Here is an 18,055-nt window from a genome sequence, read left to right as displayed (position 1 = left end):
CGGCACTTTTCTAAATAAACGCTGCTGGTCCGATGCTCTGTTCTCTGCTTGAAGCGCGTGGTGTTGGCAGTCGAGTGATCTCCATCTCTTTGTTCTCCCCAATGTGCCTTTGACAGAGGATGGTTTCTCGCTCTTTGGGAGCAAATCCAGGCGACCTGAAGGACCCCATCAAAATTAGTATTCCGCGCTACGTGCTCTGCGGGCAAGGGAAGGACGAGCACTTCGAGTTTGAGGTCAAGGTAAGTGTTCCCTCTTCACTCTTCTGGAGGGTGGAGGCCTGCGGCTCTGCGGTGCCGTCTGTCTGTTTTGTAAGGGGAGATGGAGCCACCTGTGTACGTGTTTCCCACGGTACTGGCCACGCCCTTCTTTAAATCAGTGTGTGGAAGTCTGGCCTGTAACACATGGAGAGGAATTACCCCAGAGAAGGCGGTGGCGGGTGGGGAGGCGGGCAGACCCGCAGGTTCCATCCCTGACCGGCCCCACAGGTGTGGTCACCAGCCCCAGCCCCTCCCCCAGTTGCCCGATTGTCCCTACTTTCAGTGTTGACAGCTCTGCACCTCAGGAAACCATTCACTGCCGGGCAAACCAGGACAGCTGGTCACCCTACCGTGGCTTAGGCTCAATTTTTTAATCTATAAAATTGGGGCCGATAATATTTCTGCTACTACGGGGATGTCAGATGCGTGAGAAGCGCTGAGTCTGGTGTTTGGTGGATGATAAAGGAGGAGTCAGAGCTGCCGCCGCGCTTCCTACTGCTGTTTCCCTTGGCGTGATTCTGTTGCTGCTCAGCAGGAAGCTCTCCTAATAATCTGTTCAGGCGTTACTTGATTTATACAACTTTTCAGAAAGAGATGTGCCTGTTAAACTCACATCATCCCATCCCAAAATAATGACTTCATCATATTTCTAGTTGACTTCCACAGACTCCTAACAGCTCACTCAGTACTGCTGTCCGCCACCCCCTCCTCGGGGTGAACGGCTCATCGCACTTCTGCGTTTTCAAGGGCAGGCGAGGGCGTTGATGTAATGGCGCCTGGGAGGATCGCCATTCCGTGGCTGCGGGAGGGAGAGCTGGGAGGTGGCTTTGGTCAGGCCAAACACCGGAATCTGGAGGTCGAGTGCTTTGGACTCGGATTCAGCTGTGGTTTGCTGAGTGACCCAAACTCTTGACGTGCTCTGAGCTTCAGTTTCCTCATTGGTAAAAGAGGCAATTGGACACCACCAGTGGTTTCCAGATTTCTTCTTAGCTGAGCCCTTTCTTCAAATGATCTCTTATGAGGAAGGACCCTGTAGAAGCAGATAAGCCTGGAGCTACTGTGGAGGGAGGAGGGCTAAGGAGACCAGCCCCCTCCCCCGCCTCCCAGCACGTCTCAGGGGAGCCCCGGGCTCCAGGGTCCTACCTTGAGGCATGTGTGTCTTTTCACTCTTCCTTGAGAAACAACGCAAATAACTTTTCTAATGAAGTTTGGTGATTCTTATTTCTATATAGTGAGTTTCCCTCCCTTTTTAAAAACAAAAGCTGTGCATTAGTTTATATATTTGAGATTTCTGTTGAAAAGACATGATACCTGTGTGGTGGTGGTGGTGGTGGTTGGACTTGACTGGCCAGATCCTGCATTTTTTCATTAAAATGTCCCACCATGTCCTCGATCCAGTACGTCCACCTCATGCCCCCAACCTCATGCCTAATTCTGGTCTTTCTTTCCTCAGCCATTTAAGAGTGTGTGTGTGTAGAGTTCCGTTTGTACGTATATGATGTATTCATACATAAAGACCATTTCCGAAGGTGTGTTTGTGTTATTTCCGTATTTTTAAACTAGAGGGTAGAAACTGGCTTTCACCAGCTCAGATTTTGAATTCTCCAAAACACAGGACGCACAGCACTGGGGGACACGCAGTGATTTCAATGGGTACATAAGTTTCCTTTATTTTAATAGATAAATATGTTAAGAAAATATAACTATTAAATTGATTTCATGCATAGAACTGAAGATGTGAATAAAGAAGATGTTTAATTTTTTTTTAACTGGGTTGATTTAAATAAAAATTGCAACAAATTACAGTCCTAGCCGTATGCAGAGCTGGCCAGAATTGTGAAGATGCCCTTGTGAAGGCAAGTTAGGGAAACCAAACACAGGAAGTAGCCGGCTCCGTTCAGAATCCAGGCCCGCTTTCTCTGAGCTGATCAAAGCCCTGTCTGCAGGCGTGTCCTGCTCCTCCTGGCTTTTTGTTCTCATCCCAGGAGCTGTCCTCGTCAGCACCGGAGGTGGGCAGGGACCGTGTGTCTGGAGAATTCACAGGGCTCCCAGTAGGAAGGGCTGTCTCGTGCGTTCATGGGGAGGTGGACTGAGGGCCCCCTGTTCCGGGGGGCTGGGGGGGTACCCCAATGACAGAAGCAGCAGGGCCCAGTACTAGGAACAAATGTGATGGGAATATTCTTTCCCGCCTAGAATGAGACAAAGTAGCCAAGTTGGAACAGAAGCGTAGCTGTCGGAAAAGTGCCGGGGGAGTGTGACTCCTCCGTAACCTCGCTGGGCTCACCCCTCAGATGGGGACGAGGAAGTCCCTTGGCTGGGTTGGCGTGAGGACCGTGGGAGCTTGTGTCTGTGAAGAGCTTGGAAGTGTTCCAGCCACATCCTGAGTGCTGGACAAGTGCTTGTTATTAAAAATAAATAAAAATATGAAGGTGTCAGGAGTGAGTGAGATTGCACCCTGGGACTCAAACCCCTTAATGACTTTCCATGTGCTGTTGTGTCTTACTGAGGGCTTGGGGTTTTCTGTTTTGTTTTTCTTTTCGTCATTTATTCCCCCACAGTGTTTCTCAGCTTAAAAGTCAGCTATGCCAGCCCTTTTTGTCCCCATCACTGTATTTCATGCACGGGCAACGTTTTCTAGAACAAAAAGTCACACTCAGGGTAATATTTTGGCTGCTACTAAATTCTTCTCTTGGTGAGCCAATGGCTTTAAGAAGAGGAAGGTACACAGTATTATTTTCTTTTTTTTTTTTTTTTTGAAAGTGTTCTTATTCTATTTTTTTCCTAGAGGATATTCTTTTTTGTTTTCTAACATTTTTTAGAGTTATAGTTATTTTACAATGTTGTGTCAAATTCCAGTGTAGAGCACAATTTTTCAGTTATACATGAACATACTTATATTCATTGTCACATTTTTTTTCCCACTGTGGGCTACCACAAGATCTTGTGTATATATTTCTTAGAGTCTATTCTAGTTAGAGCTTCTTTGAAGGAAAAGAAGGATAGATAGACAGATAGACAGACAGATGCATACATACATACATACATAGTCTATATCCAGTTCATCTAAGGAGCCAAGCTGACTCAGGCGCACACGGGACCCACCAGACACACGTCTCCAGTGGCTGAGGTGGCAGGTCCCCAAGAGCCCATGAGGACACTGGCACGTGGATGGGTGGCAGCTCCAGAAGGCTTGTCTGCCAGCTTCTCCCTCGCCCTTCCCTTCCTGTTGCCTCTACCTCCTGCCCTTTCCTACTCTCTGCTTTAAATAGAATTTATTAGTTACTTAAATTGTTCCTTATTCCTGCCCGTTTCCATTTTAGTGCCCAGTCTGGTAGCTGCAATCCTCCAGCCTGATCTGTTCGTTGCCAGATGCTCCTCCCTGTTAAAGGAATGTGCGGGGGAGGGTGCAGGGAGGGGACCTTGCGGGAAGTCAGGAAGAGAAAGGTGGTTCCCAGATGCTCATCTAATTCCCTGATGAGTCCTGAGGAGGCTCCCATCACTGGGCTTTAAAATGGGAAAAATAGAGCTTTTAATTCAAAAGGACTGTCTTTTCTGTCTTTATTTGGGGGATAAAAAACAACTTTCTTTTATGAACTAACTGTGAGAGTCAATTAGTATAAAATTTGGGGGTTTTGGTCATGTTTAATTTTTTAAATCAGCTTTGTTGAGGCATAATTTACACCCAGTGAAATGTGCGCATGTGTTAAGTGTATTTGACATACGTGTGCACCCCCTAGAGAGAGCACCCCAATCAGGACAGAACTTTTCCATCATCGCAGAGAGTTTCTCATGCTCCAGGCGAGCCCTGACCCGCTTTCCGTAACTGCGGATTACTTGGGTCTGTTTGGATGTGCCGTGGGGATGAGGCCATTTACTCTTCCGGGCCCCTCTGCCCCCGCTTCCTGTGACTGGGAGACCCATCCGTGCACTTAAGTGTAACAGTAACTTGTTTCTTTTTGTTACTAAACAGCTCCCCACTGTGTGGAGACGTTGTGGTTTGTAGGTTGGCGTTTGCTGGCATGTTCTCACCCGACAGTGCAGAAAGCTGTCATCTCCACGCCGCCCCCTCCCTTATTTTATTGGATAATCATCACTACTTCCAGCACTTTTTGGAAGTCAAGGCCATATGTTAGTGTCACCCTGGACACTGACCATTTCCAAATCCTTGCCTGTTTTCAGATTTTGCAGTTATTTTTCTGTGTGCTTTCATTTTTTTTCTTGAATTCTGGCCAAGTCACAGGCACTTTGTAAATTGGGCCAACTGTTTAAGTTTTGACAAACTTAGAGAATTTGATGGTGGGTAGACCTGCCAAGAGGCACGAGGAGGAAATGCCCAGAAAATGTGCAGTCTGGGAGCTGAAGCAGTCACATTTACAGTCAGAGAAGTTTCTCTTTATTTGGCAGAACAGAAACAAGAGCCATTCCAATTTATTTGGTAAACTGTGCACACATGCATCTTTTAGAAATACTCCCCACTTGATAGGATGTAAACGTTCAGAAGGATTTGTGTGTTGGCTCCTGAATCTCTGCTTCTTATGTCGTGATAAATTGACTCCCCTGCATGTGTGTGAGCAGAGCCGAGACAAACGGAGCGTTGCCTGAGATGCGGTCCATCTACATTCAAATATTCAATCTGTGTGCTATTTTCAAACATAAATAAAAAATGAAAGAAATAACATTGGGACTTAAAGAATCATATTTTATCCTAAGTTTGTTTTTTTTTTAAGCATCCCTCCTATCTCTTTGAGAATGTTGCCTTTCACTGAAAAGAATAAGAAAGAAACATTTTTTTCCCTTTTCCTGTTTCAACCCAAAACTAAACTTTTATATTGCTTTACTTGGGTGGCTGTGTTGATCTTCACAAAGTCGGTGCTGCACACGTGAGGAGTGATGAACGGGGAGTGAGGTGGAGTCGCAAGCACAGAACACAAGCCGTTACCACCTTGCAGTCCATCCTTCGAATTTTCATTTTAAATTTGGTTTTCCATAATATTAATATTTCCTTTCCTTAATTTCAGAATTTGGGGGCGTTTGACATGTCTTCCCAGAATAAAATTTGTTTTAAAGGCAGTCACAGAATGGTTTGAACTGCCCCCTCCCTGTTTTTTTTTAAGTATCCATTTTTATTTGAATGGGACATAATTAAAATATATCATAATAATTACAGGGGAAAATGTGGTCAAATCATCATGGAAACAATATGTAGAAATCATCAAAATTCATCTAAAATATACACAAAAAGGAACTTCCCTTTGTGCACTTCCTGCCCACCAGCACCCTGGCCTTTCACATAACAGTGCGTGATGGAAGGCCTTTCTAGGAATGCGATCAGGGTGCAGGAGTTACGGTGACCGAGCACCCCAGCGCTCTGCCAGTTGCTTTCACGTTTTTCAGTTCATCTATAGGTCAGGTGTTGTGAGTCCGTTTCACAGATGAGGAAACTGAGGCTGGAGGGGTTGCGTGACTTAGTCAGAGTCACACAGCTAGTTAGTGACTGGGCTAAAGTCAGGACCCAGGTCTGTCTTCATTCAGAGCTTTTCATTATTCCAGTCTCCAGCGATGACTGGTAGAGAGTTTGCATTCTGTGCTTTGCCTCTGAATGCCTGGATAATTTGAAGGAGAACTGCTTATAGGCTGTCATTCTTGCAATTTCCCACCATTTTAAGGTGGAATAGTGTTCCCTGTTCCTCACCTGTTTCACAGAGGTGTTAGGGGAGGGGAGAAGTAATGATCTTAGATTTGAAAGGCATCCATCTTACCAGAATCTTAGGGTCTTTGTACATTGCATCCAATTTACCTTCAAATTACTGTATAAAGTTAAGTATACTGAAATTAACGGTATCACCCGCATTGTGGAGGTGCTGAAGCGTAAAGAAGTCATATTTCTAGTTGTTGAGGAAGCTGAGCTCTTGGCCGGCTAGAAAGCCCCATTTGATTCTGCATCACTTTGTGGTTGTGCAGAGCACGGTGTAGCGCAGCGGTCTACCGCCAGGCTCCTTTCTGCGCGGCGCACCAGGTTCAGACCGGGTTCAGAAGCCAGAGGCTCCAGCCACTGTCTGTGCTTGTTGGTGATGCACCTGCACAGAGGATGTCTGGGGCATCTCCTGGCTGAATAATCTTACATCTGCATGGCTCTCCTCTTTCCAGCAGTCTTCACTCTCTAAACACCATAACCTCCCTTCCACGTTACTGCCAGATGGGGGCAGATGGAGGGTTGGACCTTGGTCTCCCCTTTCCCTGTGCGGCGCGCTGGCCCTAAGACCACGTCCTCCTGCCAGCGCCCATCTTCTTCCCTTAGGAATTTCTGTAGCTGGAAGAGCTGCTGGTTCACGGGGCCCACTGCAGCGGGGGCGGGGGGGTGGCACATGCTCAGTTCAGGACCTCATTACACAGTTTGAGGACTTGCATGGTTCAGATGACAGCTGTCTCCTTGCCTCCAGTCCTCTGGATGGTCGCTGACACAGTGTCTTTTCCTTTGTGTCCACTAGGCAGCAGAGCTCAGCACTCCTTTGATTTCCCAGACGGAAGAGTATATAAACTTGGTTGAAGTTTCCCTGGGGAACCAAAGAGGGAAGTTCATTGCACATCTCAGAGCAGAGAACTGGCAATACCCCCTTAGAGAGTTATGTTCTCCCCAAAGCACCAGTGTTCCCTCCCTCCCTTCCTAGATGTCCCTTGGGAGCTCCAACTGCTGTCCCCTTGCTAAGGCAGGGGTGGGGGCAGGGAGGTGCCGGCCTCAGCCCTCTTCTGTGGCCTTCATCCCCACGCCTGCACACCCCGAGGACCATGTTCAGAAACAGACTGCGCCTCAGTTAACAGGACCCACCCCTTTCAAGGCCGTGTAGAGACCACCCCTGGTTTCTTTTCTTTTTTTTTTCCTTCCACCTCTTGTTTCTTGATGTGTTTTGGGGGGAGTTTTTTTCTCACACCTACTTGCACTCATTCTTACCCCCAAATCATTTTTCACTAAAGCCAGACTCTGTTTGTAATGTATTTTATGATTCCTGAAGTGTGTTCATAGTTACGTTGCTGCATAAGACTATATTTTGCCAAAATCTGACGAAGCTTGTCTTAGTAAATATTGGTTGATATTAGACCATTTTCTCAAAACTGTTACTAAATCCAAGGAACTTCGTTGGTATATACTTGAGGAAGCTCCTCCAAATGTTAAAAAAAATAAGTGTTGTTGAAAAGACCTCTGCAAGTAACTGCTTATTTACATGGGGCCGGTTGGAGTGTTTTTCTTTGGATGAAAAATTGTTGATCCTGCTTCTTATACGGGAGATGTACACACGCAAATATGTACTCATGACAGGTCTTAAAATCAACCATCCTTAAACCAGCAAAATATGTATGTAACATAAATACGTGGAAAGCACTCAATGGAGAATTGTCCATAAGTGACTGCAGTTCATCTTGTGGACACATTTATGGTGTTTAAGTTGCGTTTGATCATTTTACAGCCCAGGAAAGATGGATTTGTATCAGCAGAACCAGCCGGTGGGAGAGAAGTAATGAATTTGCTCCTCAAAGTTACGTGGTAGCGATGCCCTGCGTTCTCAGCACTGAGGAAGGCAGTTGGGTGTCCGACCTGGTTTATTTGGTGTAGTGACCTTTTGTCCCTCATCTCTGCATCAGCACCTCATTCTGGGCCCAATTTTAATTTGGGGCAAATTAAGACTCTACTGTCTATTTCTACTTTCTGGTAGCTTTCCCCAACCTCACGTGTGCTGTTTCCCCAGCTCTCGGTGTGAGGATGTCCCTGTGACCGAGGAGGGTTGGACCAGAGGGGGCCCACGTGGCTGCCTCACCCACTGTTTCCGTGGTGCCACGATGGTCGTCTTCCTTCATCCTCACTGTCCTTGTCTTGTTCACATGTTGATGGACAAGTGGAGACTTCTGTGTTTTCCATACAAAGCAGGGACTTGAGGCTTCGTAATCCCTGTGTTTAACCTGGATTCAGGAGAAAATCTCAAGGGTAAAGAAGTAGGGACTCTCTCTATGCCCCACTGTAAACTTGTGTTACAAATATATTGAGAATGCACCATATTCTCAGTGCACATAAAACAAAAAAATATGCTATTGTGTGACTGACTAAAATAACCTTTGATTCAGGTGGACCTCAGAGAAGCCACCAGAGCAGAGTTAGTAGAGCCAAGGTACTGGCGCCTTACCTGCTAAGTACACCTCTCAGGGAACCCCCGGCACCTGCTGCCGTGTCTGCACGTGGTGGCAGCTCAGGAAACACCCGTCCCTTCCGCGGGAGTCCTCCCGCCTCCACCCCAATCACTGCCAAAGGCCTGTTCCCTCAGAAGGCTTAAAATCTTTTTTTTTTAACATTTTTTTTTTATTGAGTTATAGTCATTTTACAATGTTGTGTCAATTTCCAGGGTAGAGCACAACTTTTCAGTTATACATGATATATATATATTCCTTGTCACATTCTTTTTTTCGCTGTGAGCCACCACAAGATCTTAAAATATTGTAAGGTGGAGAGACGTTTATGTAATCAGTGTCAGTTATGTAGATTGATCAGTGCAAGATTGATTATATAGTTGATACTCTGGGACATGTTCCCTGAATAGAGAGTGAGTTACGTGCTAAGGAGTCGTGGAGGAGGGAGCCATCCTTCGGAGGGGAAGGGGGAGAAGCAGGGACGCCGAGGGAGGACCCGTACTTGGACCCGCCCTGAGGCCAAGCAGGATGAGTCCGGCCATGGGATGGGGTGGGCAGCAGAGGAGGCCACCCAGAAGATCCATCCAAAGACTGATAGATGTGCCCTGTTTCTTAAGTGTCAGATTTTCAGTCCACTGGGAGCTGGGGTTAGAAGGGCAGCACTGGGTCAGCTGGAACAGGTCCCAGGGGACACGCCAAGGGCTCTTGCTTTGGGAGGGGAGGGGGCAGGCAGGGAGCATGAGCCTTTGTAATCCCCACATTTAACCTGGATTCAGGTGCACATCTCAAGGGGAAAAAACCTGCAACTCTGTGTCTCACTCTAAGCCTGTGTTAGACACACTGAGAACGCGCCACGTTCTCCACGAATCCCCGCCTCCGGTTTGGAGGTAGCAGCGCTAATGGGGGGTTACAGCTGCTCCAGCGGAAACCTGCATCAGAGGCCCCTCGAGATTTTATTAAAACACAGGTTGCTGGGCCCCACCCCAGAGTTCCAGCCCAAGTAAGTGTGGGTGGGACCTCAGACTGCGCTTCTAACAAGTTCCCAAGGGAAGCTCGCCGCCAGACGGGCATCTCACTCTGAGAACTGCTGGTTCAGAAATACGCGGAAGGCAGAAGTCTCTGAGATGTGTGTGTGGGTTTATTAATGTGAGTCTATTGGAATATCAACAAGGAGGCAACAAAATGAGCCATTACCAAGACGGCGTCAATAATGATCTTCATTGTTCAGTATTTGGGGGAAATTATGTACCATGTTAGCGGCTCCAGAGAGTCCCCTCCCTATTCATTAATGGTGAGACTCGGAGTCGCCAGCATGGCAGAGGGAAGACAGGGCCCTCCGGTACCTCTATGGCCCTCGTGAAGCCCAATTCAAAGAAATACATCTACGCCCCTTGGAGAGCTCCCCCCACACCAGGCCATCTTTCTGGCTCCTCCCAGCTCCACCCTCCGTGGTGGCATCTCACATCCCATTTTGGGCACTGGGGGCTCATACTGAGAAAGCAGAAGGAGGTGCACTGGATGCTTTTGGGGGCTCTCTCGGGGGTTTTATCTTGCTGTCTTGTCATCTTGTCCCCAGAGTCCCTGGTTCTGCTGCCCGGGAAGTCACTCAGCCGTGTGTGCCCTCCCCGATATTTGGTCTGGGCAAGTTGTTAGAGAAATTGGTATCCCTTATAAAAGCACTGTTCTGGGGCCACCGTGGGAAAGAGGAATGAAACCTCAAATTACGAGGTCGATTTGAAGTAGCCGTTTCATTAATTAGAGATTTCAAAAAGTGGTCCAACGTTAATGAGCTGTGAAAGCGATAAAGAAGAAGAAACTGAAGGCCAGAGCCGCACAAGCTGGTGTCCCATTATCTGAATCCATATCTGGACCCTGCTTTTGCTTGAGGCCAGCTCTTGTACCAGAGATGCACCAAAACATTGCTGCTAAACCTGAGTACATTTAAGACAAGCCCGTCTTGGGGCTCCATCCTCCAGCTCTTCATCAGGATGCCCTTGGTGTGTCAGGTCCCCTTCCCAGGTGTGGTGAAACGAGCTAGAAATCCCACCTCTCCTGCAACTTCTTTCAGTGGGAAAGAGACAAAAACCAAGACATAGAAATAAATATATACAGGCATACCTTCTTTTACCGCACTTCTCAGATAAGCACTTTTCTTTTTTTTTTTAATACAAATTAAAGTTTGTGGCAATCCTGTGTTGTCAGATGATGGTTAGCATCTTTTAGCAATAAAGTATCTTTTAATTAAGGTATGTACATTGGTTTCGTAGACCTAATGCTATTACACACTTAACAGGCTGCAGTGTGATGTAAACATAACTTCTATGTGTACTGGGAAACCAAAATAGTCATGTGACTTGCTTTGTTGCGATATACACTTTACTGTGGTGGTCTGGACCCAAACCCACAGGATCTCAGAGGTATGACAGTACCATGTTCGGTAGTAAGATGTGCTTAGAAGAAAAATAAGAGAGGAGTAAGTAATGTGGAGGTGGGGGCGGGGGCAGTTTTCGGGAGCATATCCAGAGAAGGCATCACTGACAAACTGGCTCTTGAGCAAAGACTTGAAGGAAGTGAGGGAGCTAGGCATGTAGAAAGAACATTCCAGAAGGAGGAAAAATCACGTCCAGTGTTCCCGAGGCCATCCTCACTGTGTAGCATGTTCGATGTATCCTGGATGAGCAAGGAAGGCAGAGTCAGGGGAAGGAGTCGTCAGAGATGAGGCCAGGGAGGAGACAGGTCGTAGAGATCCTTGTAGGTCAGCGGAAGAACTTGAACTTGTTGTGCCCTGAGTGAGCTGGGGCGCCTGTGGGAGGATGTCCCATCTGAGCAAAGAAATGGCCTCATCTGAAACTTAATTTTTAACATGAGAAACGAATGGAGGGACTATTGGGGTGGGGGGTGGGGCAAAAGCAGAAGCAAGGGGGGGCCAAGTAGGAGGCTGTTAAAAATAATACAGGCAAGAGATGATGGTGGCTTAAACCAAGATGTCAGCAGGGGTGATGGTGATTGGTGTCAGATTCTCATTGTATTTTGGGGTTTGGTGGATAGGGTTTGCGGACTGCTTGGGTGTGGGGAGAAAGAGGAGCCTCAAGGGTGATGCCAGCGTTTCTGGACTGAACAGGTAAGGGCTGGCATTGCCATTACTGAGATGGGGGAGCAGGAAGGGGAGCAAGCTTGGGTGAGGTTAATTCTGGTAAGTTTTGCACGTTAAGCTTGAGATGCAAGTAGGCAGACGTAGCAAGTAGGCAGTTGGATGGATGAGTCTGGGTGCAGGGGACATACGAGCGCCCCGGGAATCGTCAGTATAAATTGAAGCGATGAGGTGAGATGCGATCACTGAGAGAATGAGCTCCGGGAGAAAATAAAACACATTGAAGGGCCAAGTTCTGGGACACTTTGTTGTTAGAGATCAGAGGGATGAGGAGAAATCCCAGCAGAGGGAAACTAAGGTAAGAGAGGCAGCAGCCTGGCAGCCACAGGAACACAGCGTTTCGAAGAGGAGGTGTCGGTCCCATCAAGCCCTGCGATACATCCAGTAAGATCAAGAACAAGAGGTGCCCAGTGGGTCAGCGTGAAGTGACCGGTGGGGGCTGTTGACGACCTTGGTGCGAGGAGGTAAGAGCAGTGAGTGGAATGGCGAGGCGGCTAGTGGACTCAAGGGATAGTGGGAAGAAGGAAACTGATGACCTCAAGAAGAAAGTCTCCCAAGGAGTTTGCTATAATAGGAAGGACAGAGATGAGGAGAGAGCTGGAAGGGAAAGGCGTTCAGGGTGGTAGAAGTAGTGGCTAGTTCGGGTGCTGACGGAAGTAATCTCGCAGAGACGGGAACGTGTCAGCGCAGGAGAGAGAAGATGATTGCAGCATCCTTCAGAAGGCAGGACGGGGAGGAACCCGGTGTTAAGAGGAGGGGTCGGCCTTCACTGGGGGCAGTGATGTGTGTCTGATGCCGGGTAACTGGGGGGAATGGACAGTACAGGGCAGATGGCGGCGAGGGGTAGACAGGGTTGACGGTGCTTGTCGAAGTGTTCTTTTGATCGCCTCCATTTTCTCAGTGAAATAGGAATTCGGGTTATCATCTGAGAGTGAGGACAGGGAAAGAGGTGGTGAAGGCTTGAGGAGAACGATGAAGTAAGTAAGCTATTTAGAAAACTGTTACCTAAGAGAACGGAAGAGTGGGTGGAGCTGGGAGTTGTGGACTGACTGGTGGGAGACGTCCAGGCTCACTTGAAAGTGGTGACAGTGACTTTCACAGGGGACCAGGCAGCCCTTTGGTGGCATGTCTCCCTTCAGCCCCACCCTGCCAGGCAGTGCAGGTCGGGAGTAAGCAGACGGCTGGGTTTAACCCGGACTGTGGTCTCGCTTAGTCCAGGGAATTTCAAGAGCAGAACGAAGAGATCGGAGGTTGAATGTAAGGCAGAGGTTGTATTGCCTGCCCGTGGTTCCCCAGCTGAGTGAGGAAGGAACCACAGCAGAGGTCAAGGAGCAGGAGGTCAGGGCCTTGGAGGGGTCGTCTGTTAGTTGCTGAAATTACCAAGATTTGCGGCAGGAGTTCCGTAGTGCTGGAGCAGATAACAGGGAGCAAAACCTAAGGTGTGCAAGGAGTCGGGGCTGTCAGGTGAACTGCCTGCGAGAAGGATGGACCCAGGGAGGATGTGAAGGCGTGGGCTCCACATAGGAGGGGGTTTAGAAAGGCTGGAGGAGAAGTGGGTTGAAAGGTGGATGGATGCCCAAGAGTGTCTACCCCCATCCCGGCACGAGGGGATGACGGGTGTGGAAGAAAGAACACAGCCCCTACTTGAGAGGCCACGGCGGGGAGGGTTCCTCGGGGAGAGGCAGGTTTCAGTGAGAGCGAAGGTGAAGGGGATGCTCCCAGGAGAGGCTGAGGATGGGAGGATTTGCACGACTCCCTGTGAGTTCAAGAGGAAGTGGAAGCGGTCAGAGAGGCAGGGAGCACTCGAGTCTGGGGGAGGAGGGAGACCCAGGCTCCTTCTGGGACTGTGGATTCCAGAGTCCCGGGACAGGGTGGTCTCCCTGTGCTCATCCTCCGTCTCACTACTCCCAGGTCATGGGTGTGGGTCCGTTAACTTCCTGGGCTTTCTTGGCAAGCCAGCAGCATCACGCCCACTCCTGCTGGTTCTCTCTCGACACCTGCTTTGTGTCTGGCCGGGGTGGTGAATTGCTCTGCTCTTACCCTAAGGAGCCCCCTTGCTGATCATGCCGGCCTTGCTCATGGTGCCTCGGTGGGGTCCGTGTTCCCCAAGTTTGGCTGACTTGCAAACCAGCTTCAAAGCCTTACAGCTGCCCAGCATCCCACCAGCGTGGGTAGGGGTGGGTGCATTCAGGGGCTGCCCAGGAGTGGAGACACCTGAGGGGAGGGAAAGAGGCTGGATGCGAGTCTGCTCCTGGCAGTGGGTTACGGATTTAAAATTGAGTCTTTAAGTTTAAAAATGTGGGTCTTTTCCCAGGAGCAGCGTGAAGCTATTAGGGAACCTAAGGGAGGGGAGTGTGAGAATGATCAGATTTAAGTTTTAAAAAGCTTCCCTGTCAGGGTTGCACTGGGTCTGTGGACTGCTTCGGGTAGTTTGGCCATTTTGATAACGTTGATTCTTCCAATCCAAGAGCACAAGAAATCTTTCCATTTCTTTGTATCATCTTCAGTTTCCTTCATCAGTATTTTATGGTTTTCAGAGTATAGGTAACCTCCTTGATTAAGTTTATTTCTAGATATATTGTTATTTTTGGTGCAATGGAAGTGTTTATGCCAGTTTTAAAATTCTGGTTTTTGAAGTGAAAAAACAGTAAGTGAAGGGCTGCAAATGGCAAAATATCCTTCTCTCTTATGGGTGAGTTGTATTCCATCACGTATATATGCTGCATCTTTATCCATTCATCTATTGATGGGCACTTAGGATGCAATTATAAATAATGTTGCTGTTAGTAGCAGGGTGTATGTATCTGTTTGAATTAATTCTTATTTTATGGTTGGCTTCATTCCTTTGATAACTATGTAAGTTTAAAAAGCTAAAGCTCTAAACGTTCTTAGAGACAATGAACAGTACATGTATGTAAATTTTAAAATATGTGCAGCGTATTGTATTCATGTATTTACATGCAACATATGTTATTTGTGCAGTCAAATTGTAACAATTCTACCTAATAAAACTGAAAAATGAAAACAGAAAAATACTGCTGCTAAAAAAAACGCTCCCACGTTGGTTGTGCAGAGAAGGGACTGGAGGGGACACCTGTGGACACTGACAACTGGGAGAGGCATGGCCGAAGCCACATGGGAGCTGGTGGCCCAGAGTGAGATGGTGGTGACGGTGAGAGACGGAAGGGCAGAGCGCCAGGGAGTGTCTGGGAGGCCAAAGGAGCAGATCCTGGTGCTTGTCGGCCTGTGGCATGTTGGGGGGAGCCGGGGATCGGCATCCGGCTGGCATAGCTTGGCGGGTGGTGGTGCGACTCACCGAGATGAAATGGACAGAGAAGGAGCAGGGTTGAGACAAGAGAGAATGTGTCGAGTTCGGTTTCAGACAAGCTGATCTTGAAGTTCCTGTGTGACAATCTGAAGAAAGATGTCTCCTAGATGGGGACGTGGGTCTGGAGCTGGGAGAAAAGGGCGGAAGTGAGAGAGGAATTTGAGACTCATGAGCCTGTGTTTTCCAGTACGACTTGGAAGGGGGCTGGTGGTGTCTCCTAGCCTCTCCTGGTCCCCGTGACCTTGGTATGTGACCGGGGGGCGCCAGAATATCCACCTCGTCCTTCAATAGGGACGGTCAGTTCAACTGCCGGTTAAAGGCTGGACTGAGAATCCTGCAGTAAAGCAGAACGTAGCGTGTGTTTTCATACAGATAATCACTGAGATGCAGGAAGGGTTTTTTTTTACCCCTTTGTCCTCCTCCCACTCCTCCTCGTCCTTCTTTGTTTCTCTGCTGCTCCTTCTCTCGTCTGTTTCCCTCTTGTCCACTGTGGTGGCGTCTGGTAACCCGCACTGACATTTTATATTAAATGTGTAAACATTCCATCTGGGCACTCTCTGTAACAGGAAGGTCACGCTATGGGGTTTCCATGTTACACCACAAGTGGGGAGTTAAGGGACACTTTTTATAAGCCATTGAGAGGTAACTTTGTCCCTCATTTTACAGAGGCACATGCTGCTTACAAGCAGATTTGGGAACCACAGATGCATACTCAAGCAGAGTACAATGATTATTTATAAGTCTTATTTATGCAGCTAGATTAATGTTTTCAATTCTGATGAAATTTACATGCTAATCACTTTTTGTTAATTTTTAAATTATTTTAAACAAATTTAGCCACTTTTGCCTGTAATTAATGCTGATTTATTTTGACTTTCCTGGTGAATAGATTACTGTCTTAGACGAGACGTGGACCGTATTCAGGCGTTACAGTCGTTTTCGAGAAATGCATAAAACATTGAAGTTAAAATATGCAGAGGTAAGTTATGAAACAATTCTTTCCAGTTAAGAACATTTGTCTTATAAAATAAATGAGTTGATTGCATTATCAGTGCCCTCTCCCCTCCCTCCCATCCCAGCCCTTTCTCTTTAGGTATTAGCTTATGTCACCAAGTTTTATTTCAGTTACTCATCTTTCAAAGATAGCTTTTTATCAGGATTCGAAGTGTGACTTTCAGGCATGAAATGTGGTTTCACCAGTTGTCTCGGGTCTCACCACCTGGCATCCACCAAAGCTATTTTGAGAAGGTCCCTCATCATCCATAGGTATTAAAACAATGAGCAAGCAGTTGCTTTTTTTGTTAGTATCTGACCCATATATGTACTTACTGCCTGGAGGAGGGGTCAGTGCAGGGTGAAGAATCAGAGTAAGTCACACAGCACCCCCAGCTTCTGTGACACAGCTGTCATTTCCAGGGCCAGCGTGAGCATTTCCCAGGGATCTTGGTAACTTAGGAGCCTTCTATCCAAACTCTGAAAACTGATTTTGTATTAACCTGGTCACATATGCAAATAAATACAAAGTCAATGATTCAAAAAAAAAAAAACCCAAAAAACAAAAAAAGATAACTTTTTAATTTTTGGCCTCTGCTCCATATGTATTCTTACACAATGTGAACATTTTTCTGAAGGCAAAATTTTGAATGATAGTAAAGTGGCAATAAAAGAATTCTGTCCTTTTCGTAAATTTTACGATGAATTTTAAATAAATATTTGAATCAATTTACAGCTTCTCAAATTAAAATGAAATAGTAATACACTTTTCAATAGGAATTGGCCCTTTTTTCTCTTAAAAAAAGACTACATTGGTGCTTAAACTTCCACATAACGAGGAGTAAATTTGCTGTCAAACATGGAGTGGAGGCAGACAGTAAACGTTGAATTATCTGGAGGCAAGGCGCTGTTTCATGCCTCTGATCGGATATCCAGAGGGTTTGGATACATTAGTGATCTTATTTTGGGACAAAGACTGGCTTTTAAGATACTTTAAAGCAAAGAAAAGTATTCTTAAAATGAATGTGTATCTTCCAAGTGAATCGTTAGTAGTATCTGTTTGTTTATTTTTACTTGAACTAAAGGAACCTTGTAGGCACAGCTCTTTTGATGTGAACTGACTACAAATCAATCAGCAGTCGTCTGTTTAGCTTGTTTTTCCTGAGTATCGCTTTTCAGCACTATTTTTATAGTTTTTTATGATAGTCTAAAAAATAGTTTAGACAGACGTGTGTCCCTAATTTGTTTCATATTAAATGCATAATGTTTCCTTAACATCTCCATGGTTTCCACACTCTCTTATCTGATATACACTAGAAAGAGAAATACTTTTCTGTTGATAAAATGGTTCCTTGATGTGTAGAAGAATCTCGAGTCCAGGTAAAACTGAGCTGTCTCTGAAATTCCGTTGTTATCATAATAGTATTCTATTAAAAACTGAAGAAGCTTCAGGCATGAATTATAGTTCAGTGTTCCCAAGAGGCTTCAGTTTCAGAAGCAGCTCCATCAAGGTCAAGTTATTAAGTTTGTTTCTGCAATTTATTCTTTGTGTCTCAAGTTAATATTGACAGTAGGAAGGAGAGGTAATCGTGTACATATCAAACGTACAGAGCAACTTGTTTTAGCGAGCTTTGCGGCTCAGTAACTGCTTAATTATAAGTTACCGCATCGGTACTTGAATAATGTGCAGATTTTCATATTAACATACTAAATTCCCACGTTAGTAGATGGGGAAAAAAAAAACAGTTTACTTGAAACAAAAGGGCACAGACTTTACCAGGATTTTATTTTATTTTATATATATGTCATTTATTCCATGATTTATTTCATATCAGTTCTTTCGATGCTAATTTGTTCAACACCATTCTACATATGCACATTTTTCTGGACTCTAGGAATACCGTAGTGGACAGGAATAAAAGTGTCTTCCTTTATGTATCTTAAATTTATATCGAGACAGACTGACAGTAGACCAGGAAAATATAATAATAACTAACACTTAAAACTAAGCATTCCATGTGGCAATTAGCATTTTAAGTGAGGTACATGCCTTGTAGGAAAAATATCGGTAAAAAGTGATGAGCAGAAGATATTGGGCCCTTAGGGTAAGGATGTTTTAGGCTTGGGCTCCCTGACAAAATGGCATTTTAG

The 18,055-nt window shown here is 46.3% G+C and overlaps 1 protein-coding gene across 6 annotated transcripts in view; it reads left to right on the top strand.

The window, feature by feature from the left end:
• Positions 1 to 18,055, top strand: part of KIF16B (kinesin family member 16B) — a 244,002-nt gene that overhangs the window by 184,708 nt on the left and 41,239 nt on the right. For all 6 annotated transcript variants that reach the window (XM_064475898.1, XM_064475897.1, XM_064475900.1 and 3 more), the window contains 2 exons: positions 117 to 239; positions 15,801 to 15,890. In XM_064475898.1, the coding sequence (XP_064331968.1) occupies positions 117 to 239; positions 15,801 to 15,890 (213 nt within the window). The remainder of the gene's footprint in view (positions 1 to 116; positions 240 to 15,800; positions 15,891 to 18,055) is intronic.

Source organism: Camelus dromedarius, chromosome 18 (genome assembly GCF_036321535.1).
Source record: "Camelus dromedarius isolate mCamDro1 chromosome 18, mCamDro1.pat, whole genome shotgun sequence".
Taxonomy (NCBI): domain Eukaryota; kingdom Metazoa; phylum Chordata; class Mammalia; order Artiodactyla; family Camelidae; genus Camelus; species Camelus dromedarius.
Note: the sequence above shows the minus strand (reverse complement) of the source record. Positions and strands in the feature narration are given on the sequence as shown.